Source organism: Propithecus coquereli, unplaced genomic scaffold (genome assembly GCF_000956105.1).
Source record: "Propithecus coquereli isolate 6110/MARCELLA unplaced genomic scaffold, Pcoq_1.0 Scaffold238, whole genome shotgun sequence".
Classification (NCBI taxonomy): Eukaryota; Metazoa; Chordata; class Mammalia; order Primates; family Indriidae; genus Propithecus; species Propithecus coquereli.
The window spans coordinates 1,470,729-1,485,987 of NW_012147930.1; the positions used below are offsets into that span (position 1 = coordinate 1,470,729).

Genomic DNA, 15,259 nt, shown 5'->3' on the forward strand with positions numbered 1-15,259 from the left:
TCTAAAGGACCAAGCCCAGGATCTGAAACACTGAAAACGATTAATAAATGATAGGTATTTCATTTCTTCTCTTCTTTCTTGCAGTAAGTTAGAGGAAAAGGGGATATAGATACAGAAATAGTTTTGGATAGTTAAAAGCTCACTATTGTGAGTTCGTCTGATCTTTCATTCTGCAAGGATACACCATGTGTCAAGGGGACACATGTCTCAGCAGCAGGGGTGACAGTCTTCCTGCCTGACTTGCTTCTTCCTCTGGCTGCCCGGACCGTTGGCTACTTAAAGAGTTATTGTAGCCACCTCTGTACCAACAGTGTCTAGCACAGCATTTGCAATACAGGAGGTGCTTAATTAATGCTAAATTACATTGACTACACGGTTCTGGGGGGATGGATACAGAACATTCTGATACACCTAAGTCATCAAGACACAATTACCCTGGACTCCCGTGTGAAGATAACTGGGACCAAAATTTGTGGGCATTTGTTCTTACTCATTCCTTCAGCTGTGCTATTTTTTTCTGTCATACACAGCAGGTGAAACAGTTTGATTAAAGCTGTTTAATCTTTCCCTAAATCCTTGCATCTGCGTTAGCAAGTGCCTGGCACCAACAGCCATGTCTTCCCCTGGCCATCCTGGCCCTCACCGTTTTCCATCGACATAAGAGAAGTGTAGACCTGAGTGAGCAATCGTGATGATTTCAGCTATATTTAGCACAATAGTCAATCAATACTCAGTGTTTGCCAGCGTGTCTTGGTGGGGGAGCGGCAAGATTTTACTTAGAAATGCCAGCAGTCTGCACTGAGAGACACACTCGGCATAATCCCTCAATCTGTTCACCATTTTCCACGACCCCTGGCTTTACAAGAAAGACGGTCTCCCTTAACGCATTATTATGTAATAATAACATATAAGCTATGAGATCTACTTGTTAATTTTCATACTGACCAGACCACCCGCATTGTCCAGGGATCAGTAGGAGCTTCTGAACCAGAAACCACCTGCATCTCTGTGGAAGAATTCCACTCCCGCCTCTCCGAACCCGATACAGCCAGCAGCCGTGGAGAGTGAGAACAAAGGAGCTTGGATGTCTTTGCTCTGAATGACAGATCCTCTCCACACTGGGAAGGAGTGCGGAAGGGATGGCAATTCCCCTTTATGTGTTCAGTGAGCACTCACCTGGAGCATAAAGACCCCGTGCCACGCGAGGTGCTGGCCAAACGGGACAGTTTCAAGAAACTCTGCACCCACTACGTGAACTCGTGGGTTGGATGCATCTTCTCTAGGAAAAGTGGACATATTCTCGTCTTGTCGTACCTACTGTCTCTCTTTTTTATATTTTAATGTGATAATTTCTCTCCCCTTTTAGACTGTTTTCCATATGGTACATTAACAGCAGCAACTGGACTGCTATATTATTAATAGATACACTATTTCAGATAAACTCCGCTTCATCTCTTTTGGGAGCAAAACCTTAGATGACACATCTCATCGAAAAGTCGATTTTCCTGACATCTAGTCCTTTAACGGGCCTCTTATTTCTAAGGTTCGGTATTAAGGATACCTGTTCGCCTTACATACAGACTACATAGACACTCAACATGTTTCCATTAATAACTGTAACCCTGAATTAGTTCTTAAGACACATAACTTGCTGATAAATTTTAGGATGTTAGATTACATAATTATTTAAAATTTCCCTAACAGGATAAGAACTAAAACATACTAAATGTACATCTACAGATAAAATTGCAACTGTTGGGAGAGTTCTTGTTTTGGAAATGTAATCAGCGAGTTAACTGGAAATAACAAACAGTACAAAAGCTTATAACCAACAAAAAAGAATTGGAAGGATTCCTAAAACCAGATACGGCGTTACCCTAAAACTTTTGCAAAGATTCACAGATTATGAAACATTTCTTTTAAAAGCAATCTAGAATTTACAAATATTTACAGCAGACACAGCTCAAAATCGCCATTTTCTTATGCCTAACTTTATTCTTGAAAGCATAACTTGTTAATTGTTTAATAAAAACACACCCCTTTTAAAAAGAACAAAGATGTGCATGAAAACAAGCCATTGAAGCATTCAACTACGGTGAGAAAAGAAGGTATTCGAGAACAGAGTACTCATGTTTTTAAATAAACAAATGTTATTTGAGCCAATGCTGCGTTTCCCACTCGAGGATTTCAGTGTCGTGAAAACACAGAGGGGAAGTGGCGCTTAGTGTTTTCAATAAGGTTCCCTTATTCACTGCAAAGAGGCAATGAATACAAATGCCACGGCGGATTTCGTTTAAGTCGAATGCCACACACGTGAAAACCTGAGTGATTCCCTGCTCTACCGTCAAGTATCGGAGCTTAAAAAATATGTTTTTCCACTTCACTGTTAAGTAAGCTGCTAAAACGTGCATGTCCAAGCAACAAGGGCTGTTTTACCCTCAATCAATGGTCAGTTCATCCCCCTCACTGGATATAATCCATTTTGATATTCCAGAGAAGAAAGAGCCACTGGTTTGAACTGTATTGTGGACCGCCGTTCTTTCAGTATTGATCTCAGTGACACTCACGGGCTTTTAAATTACTTCTTACTGAAAGCAGCACATGCAGGAAGAGTACGTCCTGCCACACTCCCAGAGCTAAGGGCTCACCTCCCGGAGGCCTCTCCTACCTCGACACGTGGGCAAAGGGCTGCTCCACTGGCCGTTGCTCCGACACTGGGCGCGGGAGGCGCCCTGCAGCAGGTAGCCCGTGTTGCAGGTGAAGTTCACGACGTCGTTCAGGTTGAACTCGCTGCCGTTGGTGAACCCGTGGGCGGGGTTTCCAGGGTGACCGCACGTGATGGCTGTGGGGAGAAAGGTCGAGGTTGATGCTCAGTATTAAACAGGTCAGCACTTTCACTCGGGATTATTTACTATAAATATGCAGGTACGCTAAATATACAGATTGAAGGGTTTTCAACTAATCAGACATTTTAAAGAGGACATTTATATCTGGAAAGGAACATTGGGATAGAGAATCCCAGGCTGAACCTATAGGCGCTTATTACAATTGTGGAAAATAACCAGCACCTGCCAACCATATTGTTTCTTCATCATAATAATTATTATTTCTTGCTCAAATCATGACAGAGTAATACCAAGTGATTTAAAAAGGAAGCAGTGAAAAACAAAGACAGGCTACAAATTCTTGCATTAATCATGAGTTTTGAATATTTCCTCCCTCATACACATGAACTGATTTTGTAAAACTTCCCTTTTGAAACATGATGGGGATTTGCTTGAGGCTTTAAATTTTCCATGTAAAATTATTCCCGTATCAATTTAAACAGCATGAAATTAGCAAAATAACTATGCACATTTGAATAGTATTTTTGTTGACAATTCCTATTGTATGCTCCTTTGAGATGCAGTGAACTGTCACTGTGTCATGCCCCAAATATTAATACCAGCAAGACGGCAGGGAGAGATCCGTCATTGGCCCTTTCAAAAGAAACACATTATGGTCATAAAATGGGTGTTTTCTTCCTCATTTATCTCGTCAACAAGTTTTTTTCTTCCAAGTAAAGCTTTCACCCCTGAACTTGGTCCATTTTCCACAGCGCTGTCACAGACAGCCGGCTTTCAAAGCCCTAGAGTTGGATCGACAATTCCTTTGCATAATTCACGGGAAAATAAAGGATATATTAGTAAAACAATTGGCGTTAGAGGAATTTTGCAGGAAAGAGAAGGTACTTCTATTCTTAAAAGAGTAGTTGATATTTATCTTTGAAGTTACAGAGCTTGAGGCTGATCATTTCACATAATGTCACCTCTTTCTGTTAAAGGAAGGACTTCTTACAACACTATTCTGATGGCACAGGGCAAAGATACAAACACTACTGAAGGCTCAGGGAGTAGCTATGCTTAGGAATCTGCAACATTAACTTACAGACCCAGACTCTGCATCTTTATTGACCCTCTGGAAAGCAGCTTTTGTTCCCACCTAGTTTATACTGTGATAAAACCAGGGAAAATGAATACACGATCACTTGTCCAGGGTTCCATTTAAAATGAATTAGTGAGCAAAATAAATGTGTACGGGAGTCTGAAGGAGGTGTTCAAAGGAAACAGAATGGGAAAAAGACGATGAAAGGGGAAGAGTGAATATACTGGTGATGCTACTCTCTCTCTCTTTGCACAGGCAAAACTGCGAACTCTCTATCCTGCTTTGCTCTGAAGATTCAACCTGTTTCTGTTATGACTTTGCAACAACAGCAACAAGAAAAGATGACAGAAGGAAGGATCTGGCGAACCATCCCACAAACAGTTTACTCACGGACACAAACGGGAGTCTGTCCAGACCACTTGTGGTCCTGCAGGCATATTCTCACCGACGTGCCCACCAGCCGGAAGCCGGGATTGCACTGGTACACCACCGTGTCCCTGTAGCTGAAGCCATCCCCACTGATGTGCCCGTTGACGATGGGGTCTGGGGACCCGCAGTGGCCCGCTGGAAACAAAAATAGAACCAATTAAAAATGTAGAGAAACACGCCTAGAGCATGTCTAGAACCCTGCACCCCCAAAACACAGTCGATTCCTTTTGGGTGACTTCCGAAGCCTGGCGCCACTCCAAGAGGAGGTGACTTGGGACCCCGAGAAGCAGGATGTGAAGAGGGAAGCGTTCGGATGGAGTCCTGCTGTTCTAGGAGACCCGTACCGGACCGTTCTTGATTCGTGCAGAGTGACTGGCTCCGCTCCTCTTTAAACCTTAGCAAATATTTTTCTCAGCTGAGTTTTTAGTAAATGCACGTAGTTTGAGGTTGCACTCTTCTCTAAAAGCCTAGCAAATAAGTACTCTTAATGGCCACAGAGGTCTCTGGAAACTTTAGAAACCAGATGAAAGGTGAACAGCTGTGTTTGGAAATAAGCATTTCCAACAGCAACTCTTCTCTGACACGTGGTCATTTCAGTTCTCTGAGGAGTTGGTGCTAAATGGCTAAAGGGAATAGAGGATGTCTTTCAAAAACACTTCATTTCAGCTCCGTGACTGATGGAAAGAAAGAATCAGTAGGATCACCTTGTATTTTAGCTTCTTCACCTGAACAACTGAATTTATTTCTTCAGAGTGCCTTTCTAATTTCAAACAAAGAGAAAGCGATCTGTTTTTTACTGGTATCACTTCTCAGCCTTCAGTGAATTCCTTTGTAAAACGCTCAAATCTTAGACCAATTATAGGCTGTTCAGGAAACTAGAATAGCCACATAATTTCACTTATGCCACACTATTTAACCCAAATCTCAACAATAATATGCCAAAATGTTGTGGAACAGAAGACTGCAGTAGGTGGAACTTGAACTCAATGAAATCTAAGCTCTGTGTCAAAATTGAGATTGTGTTATTGTATGATAATATCGTGCTACATCCTTTGCATGTGAGTTTTCTTTTTTTAATATCCTCAGCGCAGCCCTGGTTTTGAGTCATGGACGCAACACCTAGAAGGCATCTCTCTGCATTTGCCATCAGGTGGAGATATAATTACACGCATACTTCTGCCCAGTGTCTATTCGTGGAATACTTGTTGAAATTAATAGAAACAAAGTAACTCCACTGCTTGGTATTGTGCCTTTTATATTACTCCACATACATTATCTTCTATGCCACTGCCATGCAGTTGGAAATAATTTAATGATGATTTGCTATGGGCCTGAAATGTTCTTGGGGCGAAGGATTAAATGGAGAAGAAGATACAATCACAGAGAGTGAAAAAAAGGATGAGCAGATATAATACGTAGAGTCCTGAGGGCGTGCGGACCTCGTGTGGCGGGGACGTGTAGCCATATAGAAGACCAGAAACTCCTACCGAAACAGGTGACGTTTACGGTCTGAAGGATGAGCATGTGTCAGCCAGGAAAAGTTGACAGAAAGGCAGCCTAGTCACAGACATTAGAAATATAATTTACTTTTTAAAGTCTCTGTTAGATAGGAAGACTATAGAGTTGTATGACCAGATTGCACACTTAGTAGGAGAGGGGCCATTGTAATCCTTTGCGGTTTGCAACACTGTATCTATCTGGCTACCCTATCCGGCTGTTCATAGGTATTTAGTTGTTACAGTTACACTGAGTGTGAACAGTAGCAAAGAAGGATAAGCAACTCTTAACTGAAAAAAAAAAAAAAAAAGAAAAGAAAAAGAAAAGGAAATTGGGTTACCAGAGCCCTACACACTTTGAAACTAAACACCAAATAAAATAAAGCAACGTGATTATTTTTAGATCTCATACCATGATGCCAGACCCAAAGTTTTTGTTTTCTCTTGGTTTTATGGATTTGTTTATTTAACTTCAATGACATTTGGCTGAAGCGCAAACAACGATCACTATTTGTTTTCCACAGGCAACTGTGTAGCAACAATAATCACACTCGGAAAATCACAAAACCCGAATTTCTTGAGAGTGTTCATCAGAAATTTCCTATTAAAATGTGGAAAGAGAACCCTGGAGTGAAAGCATGTGGCCCGTGTTACTTTTGTATCAATCCTGTTCATAAATTTATAGCAACCTGAACCAGAAAGGACTGATAAGCAAACGGCTGCAAAGGTAGGAAAAAATGCTACAAAATTGTAACTTTGTGTGATTTTTAATTCAATGCATATACATAGGTAGATATAGATATCCCCTAAAGGAACTGCTCAGTTTTCTTTTGGTTCAGGCATGGATTAACAATTCTATCACTACCACACTTCTAGAATTTTACATTTTGATTTTTCATTTTCTCCATGCTGAGGGCAGGTATTACCGTGGATTGGATAATTCGCCAACTGTGTAAAACTGTTTTGGAGAGAATAAGTAGTAGAATCAAGAATTCAGTGGCCTTCTCGAGTGATTATCTTTATCTTACATATTATACCACAAAAATATATCATTCGAGATGGCCTTTTAAGACTAATCAAACAAGAGAGTAAGAATACTGTGAGATTCAAAACAGGTGAGGTTTATACATCCTCTAGTAGAACAGGTGGGTCCCAGGAATTTGCTTTTCTTATCTGGCGTGCAAAGTTTTTCCATTATACTACAAGCTTTGAAAATCACTGGCGTTTAAATTTTCTCTCTTCTATATATGACAAAAGCTGTGTTATTATTTGTAATTATAAACTGGTACTTTATTTTGGCTAGAATGCCCCGAATAGAAAAAGAGAATTTCTTCTAACAATCTTTCTCTACAATAAAAGACAAAAGGTTAGAAAGAAATAAAATCTGTGGAAAGAATTTCACCCAAACACAGAGATTGGCAGCAAGATGGATAGAATGCTTAGTTGACTTTCGTAGCAAGGAAGCCAAGTCCGGTGGTATGCCACCAGCAAAATGCCACAAAAGAAAGTGCCAGAAGGGAGAAATGCCTTTTTTCTTGATTGGCCAGGGTTTTCCTGAAAACTGCATTTTTTGAGGGAGAACTCAGGAGGGCGGAAATGGCCAGGTTCCCTCTGTGAGCCCAGGTTAGTCTGAAGTCCAACAGAGGTGGACACGGAGGAACCGCTGAGTCCACTAACACCTGCGCAGCGTGGTCCATGCTCAGACCATGGGAGGCAACGCCTCCCGCAATTCACAGGGGTTAACACAGGACAGCCGGGGTCTCAGCACGGCAGCCTCTCAAGGCCTTGGGTTCTGGGTTCCCATCTAAATTCCACTGCACAGATGTTTTAGTATAACATCGTAAAACCTCTGAGAGCACAAAAGGTTGTTTTGTTTGTTTCTAGCAGAGTGAATATTCTGCAAACTATTTCCTTGAATGGGTCCAGTTCCCTCAGTCTTGCACCCTGCAGCCCTGCCAAGAATTCTACCTGTTCTTTCTGGAATGTGGTCCTATGAAGTCACCTTTTAGAGGAGGAATCTCACTGACAGACAGGATTTGGGCATTGTCTAGATTAGCTTTCCCTATGGTTTTGCACCACTAGTTTTTGATACCGCAATGAGTCACACTGTCTGCAACCTAACACTACACTGATTTTTAGTGGTGGCTTTCTGAGTGACTGAGACGGTGTCTTGGACACTGAAAGAGACCAGAGCTATTAGTCATTGGATTAAGCTTAACATCATGATAAACGCAAAGAGTGAACATCTCAAAGGCAAGAAAAGCAGGGTAGAGCCTCTGACAAGTATGTAGACCTGTGCAGGTTTAGAAATGGTGTCTGTGATTTGGAAATTTAATAAAGTTCCATTTTTTCAGTTGTTTTACAGAAACCTTTGTACCAGTGGAAATGTTGGACACACTGTCCCCCATGTTACAGGACAGACCTGGGGTCCTCTTTCCTTTGGGTGGAATCAGTGCCTTCAATAGAAACCACAGGGCTGGGTCTCTCTCCTCTCACAGGGCTCTCTCTCTCTCTCTCTCTCTCTCCCACACACACACACACACACACACACACACACAAATTCCCCCTTAGAGTTGTCTACTTGAAGGTCACCCTTTAAATGTGCCAGTTTGTATCAGTACAAATACAAAATATTGGTCTCGGGATTAGAACTGAATCCATGTTTAGAAAATCTATAAACCAAATATTCAACCTTAGTATTTGCTTTGTGATTTTTGGTGCTTACTGCTGAAAATAAAACACTAAGCATCACAAATATCCTGTACCTGTAGGAGAATTAGAAACGTAATATGCTATATTCTATTCGTTCTGTGCAATAACAGTCTTTGAGCTAAAGTCAGGGTTATTTGGGCAGTGAATTCCAAAGCCAATTTACAAACCCTCCTTGAGTATTAATAAATGGTCACAAAATGTCAGGTGGATCAGATCTACTTATATGCAGGAAAAACTATTCTTAGCATTAACGTCAATGGACATATTTAAATCTCCAGACCTGTACATGTTAAAGAAACACATTTGGATTCTGACAGATGAGACTTTTTTTCCCTCCAAGTGTGATTTCTAGGGGCAATGCTGAGTGACTCTGCCTATGACGCAGAAATATGTGGTATTGCTGAAAGTTCGTGGAATCCTTGCAAGGGTCTGCAAGTATTGGCCTTGATGAGCCACACAGCACTCGGTGCTGTCAGTGACAACACGCAGCAAGGCCCAACTCCTCTGCCACAAAGCGATTTTTAAATCAAATCTCTGTTTAACACATTTTAGTCAATGGCGATTATTTTAAGCCATATTTGATACAAAGAAATGTTCAAACCAGCACCATGATTTAGATTGTTTTTGGGGCTATCAGAAATCTTTTACCTATTGCTTTTTTACAGAGTTTCTCAACATACCATGGTTTACACCACCCCTGTGCACAAACTACCCCATTGGCCTGAAGTTTCCTCCCCGGTCTTGTCTGCCTGTAAAATGTCTGCTCCCAAACCTCATCTCCCACCTGCCCTGTGTGTGCCGTCTCCCACCAACACTGGAGAAATTACTGCTCATTTCTACACAACACAAATACCTCTCTTGTTTAAGCTTCCCCTGTAACAGGAGAACCCATCTTCAGTCCCACCTATTTCAAATACTTCGTCTTCCAGTTTTGCTTTGTTTTGTTTAGAATTTAGCGATTAGCATCATAATTTTTCTCACCTGTTTATCTCCACTATTTGTGGGTTCTGAGTGTGGCATCACGTTCTATGGAATGGGATTCAGCTCAGCACCTGCCCTAGAGCAGGTGTCCGTGATACCAGATCACTTTTTTCCCACATCCAGCGGCCCCGTTACCCAGGCTGCCATGGCTACGAGGAAGCACTGGCTACTCCAGAACAGGCTTAGCGCAGGAAACTCAGCCTCGCTGTGGCGTCAAGATCGCCTCTGCGTTATTCCACACCTATGCCGCTGCCAGTGTCTGTGGCTCTGTTTCTAGAATAGCTTTATTCTTTTTCTGTTTGCAGGAATTCTGCCAGTGATCAAAGGGGTTTCCTCCATCTCCCGTCCTCTAACCGTCTCTCAGTCCCGCCCACCCTCACCAGGCTGCTGAAGTACTTTGTTTACATCTCCCTTTTGCCTTTCATTATTGCCGAGGTTTTATTAAAGCTACTTGGAATTTACCTTATTTATTCCTTAGAGTATAAATTCCATAAAAAGAAGAACCCTGTAAAAGTAATTTTTCATGCAATGCAGTCGTTCTCCAGGAACTAAAAGAATATCACTAGATATTCTACATTCAGAAATATAAACGTAAACACTTAGGGCTGAGATTTTGCCACGTTTATCCCTAGCCACTGATAATGCATTTGCAAAATATGGAGATTGGCCGTGGGTGTCTCCCCGACTAATACACAGCACACATTTCACACTTGAGATTGTATAGCAAAGACCAAAGGGGGCGGATTAATCTTCCCACTCTAAACCATCTTTTTGCTGTACTATAAACTTACCTCAATCAATCGTTTTAGTAAACATTTGTATGTGGATCTCTCAAAAAATACAAGGCATTTGAAGAATACATTTCAATTTGGTTCTCTAAGAACTATGAAGAGTGGTCTAAAAATATTATTTTGAATCATGTCATCTAGCTCTTCTAGGATATCAGTGTCACCATAACATTATATTTACAGAAAGAATTCATCTCCTCATAGGTCATTGCAGTACAGCAAATGGGAACTATTTCAAATGGTAACAAAACAATGCAATGAAAAAAAGATAATGCCCTTTATGTGGGAAGTGTCTCCTTCTATCACCAACATCTTGAATACCACAGATTAAAGAGGTAACGGAGTGGGGGAGAGGATAGGTAATCACGTGTCGAAAAGTCCAAATGAGGTGACTTATCAAAAGATTCATGTAGGTTCTCCAACAGGGGGCACGGATTCTAAATGTGTAATCTCTTTCTTGTCTGTGTTCTCTCTGTTGGTTCAAGTAAACCACCACAGGGAAGATAAACAAAAGAAAATAATTAAGGAAGAATGAGGACGATAAAACTTCCCTGATGGATTAGAAGGTGCCTGAGAGATCAGATACGGGGCCAGTGTTCTCAGGAGAGATCTGTAGCATCACAGAGCACAGATGGTGAAAGAGGACAAGTCCTCAGTAATTTACAGAACGCTGGGAGACCCCGGTGACAGCACAGGAATGACAGCGCTGATGAAGGGTGGGCTGAATTTTATAAGAATGTACTCGGATGTGCCTGTGCACTACTTTGCCTAAAATTCAGCTACATGTGTTTACACACATACTCCATCCTCTCTCAAAGATTCTGCTTAGCATTCAGACTGGAGACCTCAAACACAGGATAAATTCAGTTCTTGCATACTGGGCAGAGAGAATTATCCTTCCTCTCCTAACATACAGCCCTCCAAAAGCTGACATTCATAGACTCAGCCTGTGGAAGTGCTGCTGTACGTTCCTGTGTGTGGCGGTTTTGGCTGCCATGATCAAGGATTCCAGCATGTCCCCCCATGGTGGAAATCACTGGAAACATGATCCATGTTCCATGTGAAACAGAGGCACAATCTCAGAAAACAGCCTTCTTTCTAGTAGTCCTAAAAGTAAACAAGATCTGCACCACAGTTTGGAACAATGCTTTTGCCAAGAGAACTTGCTTTACCACGGAAAACATAGCAGATCTAGGCTAATGCAGCCCAGAGTCCGGGGAACTTTACCCAAAGAACTACCACGGGGCGCTGTCTTCTGCATAAAGTCCTCATTGCATTGCCGGACAGACCTACCACATTAAAAAAATACATAAATAAGGGGAGGTGTTTCTTATATTGAGTCCAAAAGCTATTTTTTTCCTGTCCACAGTATCTGCTATTACAAATCAATGAATGAAAATACATATTCCCAATGTCAGCACCAACCCCAGTCCTTGCTCTCGGAAGGGGTATGAAATTAATTTTATTTTTTATTCCTTTTTTCCTACCTGCAGATCCATTATTAATACTTAGATCTCAGTAGAGTTTTCATGGAGACTCTGCCCATCCATCAGGGCTGGCATTGATATGGAGAACGATTTTTTACAGCTGGTTTACTCCATCTTTCACCTAATAGTGTCTTAAACATTTCAAAATGGCTATTAATAACTGCCTAACTCTTCTTTCAGCCAAACCAATATCAAAATTTCTCCTTCCTCAGAGATCATGGTCACCAGATCTTTCACCACAGACACATGTCAATTCCTCAACAGCCCACTGAAACGATTTTACAGAACTGAAATCGTAATTCTGGATACGAGGTGCGTGAGCCAACACAGGGTGGGTATATGTCACTAGCAAGACTCAGACGAAGTCGTATCGGACCACACTGCACGCCTGGGCCTCCTCTTATCCAAAATACTCAATTTCTTTGCTTTTATGCTTGTGATTTCAGAATTGTCTTCTCATGATACACATTTGAAGTTATTTTATATTTTTTACCTTGAGGGAAATTTTACATTAACTCCTATTATTTTCTTATGTATTTGGCCAATCGTTAAAATTTGGGTTCCTGAATTTATCACCGAATGTTAGGTTCACTCTTTCAACTAGTACCATTATCACACCCTAATGATAGGGCATGATATCGTTAGGCCCTATCACAGACACAGTGCACACCAGGTTTTCTGCAAGAAATTCGACTTGCAAGCAGATAGCCTGTCCCAGGACATGTTTAAGAGAATGAAATATAGTTTTAAGGACAGTATAGTGAAGGACAAATCCACCACGAGCTGGAAATAATGTAAAATATTCAGGACCATAAAAAGGCCCTGTAAATTATGTTTGAAGTGAGAACCAAATTCACACACTGAAGTCGGTACTAAAACCACAGAAGACAGAAACAAAGCAGAAAAAAGACCTCAATGTCCTCTTCTGTTCTGTCTTTTCTGTTAAGAAGCATTATTATGACAACACAGAGGTTATAACCTGTTTTTTGTATTTTTTTTCATCAAAAACTGGCCTGCAGAATGATAAGAAGTTTATTAAAGAGAACTTCAGAATGTCTGAATGTCTAATGAAGTTGAGCCTCCTGCCTAGAACAGTATCAGAACCAGCTGAGGGGACTCTGAAAGACAGTGCTGAGTTGTTGGCAAAGTTCTTTGTGGGACATTATTAAAGGGACGTACTGTAGAGTTAGACACACATATAGTGTGATTTGTCACACCATTAGAGAAGCAGTTAGCTGTCAAAAACTGTTCATTAACTGGGTGATATGTAGAGCAGATACTCAACATATTCTTTGTAAGTAACTTTGGAGATGCGTGTTCATGGTTTCGCAGGACAACATGCGAGCGTGGATCCATGTTTTTGTTTGATGCAGCTATGAGAGGCGTGTTTAGGAATACTCTTTAGAAAGGGTGTTTCTGGATCTTCCGTCTGTATTTACATCCTGTCTGGGCAGGTGCCTTGGGGGCGGGAGTGACGCAGGACCACAGTGCTGTGACCCAGCTGGTTCCACTTCTGCTTAGCCAGCAGCCTGGTCAGAACCAGCACAACGGAGCAACCGGCTCATACTACACCCCCCTTCCGAGAGAGAACATTGACAAAGGAGCCCAAAATTTACTGAAGCACTAGTTATAGGTGCAGAAGTCTGTGTTCTATAATCCAACAGCTCAGATGTAAAAGTTGCTTTTGAGATTTATTGGTTTAATAATGTTGGGCACATTCCTCATTTCTCTCTGCTGTTTTCTTATCTGTAAATAGGAGTAGTAAGCATTGGCCATATGTTCTCATGAGGATTCAATAAGATAAATCTAAAAAATGTCAGGTATTTTTTAAGTCATCAATAAATAACATCATTCAAAATTATGGTCTCCAAATCAAGCAGCTAGTTAATGTTTGGATAATTGAGGTTTCTGATTTCTACTCCACTAAATATCTGTGCCAGACTGAGTGTGCGGGAGCCTCAACTCCCTTCATCTGCCTGAGCGTTATTTTATCTTCCCCAGCAACGGCGCCACCCCTGCTCCTGTGCCCGTCCTCCCCACCATCCCACACAGACTCACAGTTCCCCATGGACACGTGTTCTTGCTGGGCCATGCTTGCTGCACTAGCAGTCTCTCCCTGGTAAACGGAAAGGCTTCGCCACCAAATCCCATGTATTAAGAATCTTAACCCTTCCCATCTCAGTGGCAGCTGCAAAACCGTATTTAAAATCTTCACACTAAACATATTACTCACGAGTTACCCATTAGTGTGTTTGCATAGGTGGCTATGTGTCATTTCTAACCCTTCTCTAATTGTTTTTTTAAATACTCTGTGCCTCCTACTATTGTATTGTTCCTTAAATGCTGTATCTGATTCCTAAAACACTAACATTTTATACATTATAATCTGGGCTTTTTTCTTCCTCCTTATTTGCAGTTTAATTTTCTTCTGAGCAAATGGACTCATTTCTGAGCAAATCGTCTTCCCAAAGCTTCCGGGAGGTGTTGTGTGCCACTGAGGCTGCGTCTGGGGCATCTCCAGACAGCCAGCTATTCAGTGCACGTCTCCCTGTTCCCCTATCAAAGTCCTGACCTTCACGCAGAAGAATAACAGAGGTAGGTAAGGGTTTACTGCGGATCAATAAGACTTGTGCTGACCCATGAATTAACAGTTATACAAACCGAACCTGCCGCTGAAATTCCCCAAGGCTCCAACAGTGGCCTTTGCCGCATCCTGTATTGGTAACCACCAATAAGACAAGGTTAGGGGCGTGTTTGTAAGCAGTAGAGCAGTAATGAGTGTAAGTTGTTATTAATTCCCATCCTTACGATTACTACCAGAGATGTAAGTGTCTTAGATCACCCAGTTCCCTTCTGCAGTGACGACTTCCACTGAAGTCGACAGACAGGATCTAGTCCGCACCAAAGCTGCCCACGGGAGAGCGCTACTCTGGGGCTGACCAATTTCACAAGAACATTTAGGGATGCACAAAAAATCTCAGAAGCACTTGTGACCCTCTACGTGAAGTACCACATACATTCCAAGGAAATTTCAGTTGGCTGAAGACTGCAATGACTACATCCAACAACAAGATATGTGTGTGTGTTTGTGTGTTCAGTAATATATAATGCATTGAATACATTCAATAATAAAATTACATATATATAAACAGAGAGAGTATTCAAGTAGCATTCATATAAGTAGTACATTTCATGTATACGTGTGAGAGCCTTCTTTTAGTGGTTGGTTTTCTTAGGGTTTACAACTTTCAGCCTTTTTCTTCGAATTGTCCCAAATAAAAAGAGCAGGCTTTATTATTCAAATTTCCCTGGTCTTGGCTTAGTTCCTGAGGTGATCCTAGCTCATAAAGATTCAGAAGATTAAACCTTCCAGCTTCTATGGCTTTGCATGATTACAACGTTACACAAAAATCACGGAGAAGGTTCCAAAGGACTTAGCCAG

At 41.5% G+C, this 15,259-nt stretch overlaps 1 protein-coding gene across 1 annotated transcript in view; it reads right to left on the bottom strand.

Annotated features, from left to right (window-relative positions):
* The window catches only part of CSMD1 (CUB and Sushi multiple domains 1), a 1,519,798-nt gene that overhangs the window by 36,862 nt on the left and 1,467,677 nt on the right, over window positions 1-15,259 (bottom strand). Inside the window, 2 exon segments of the mRNA XM_012645868.1 lie at window positions 2,669-2,842; window positions 4,315-4,488. Coding sequence (XP_012501322.1) covers window positions 2,669-2,842; window positions 4,315-4,488 — 348 coding nt within the window.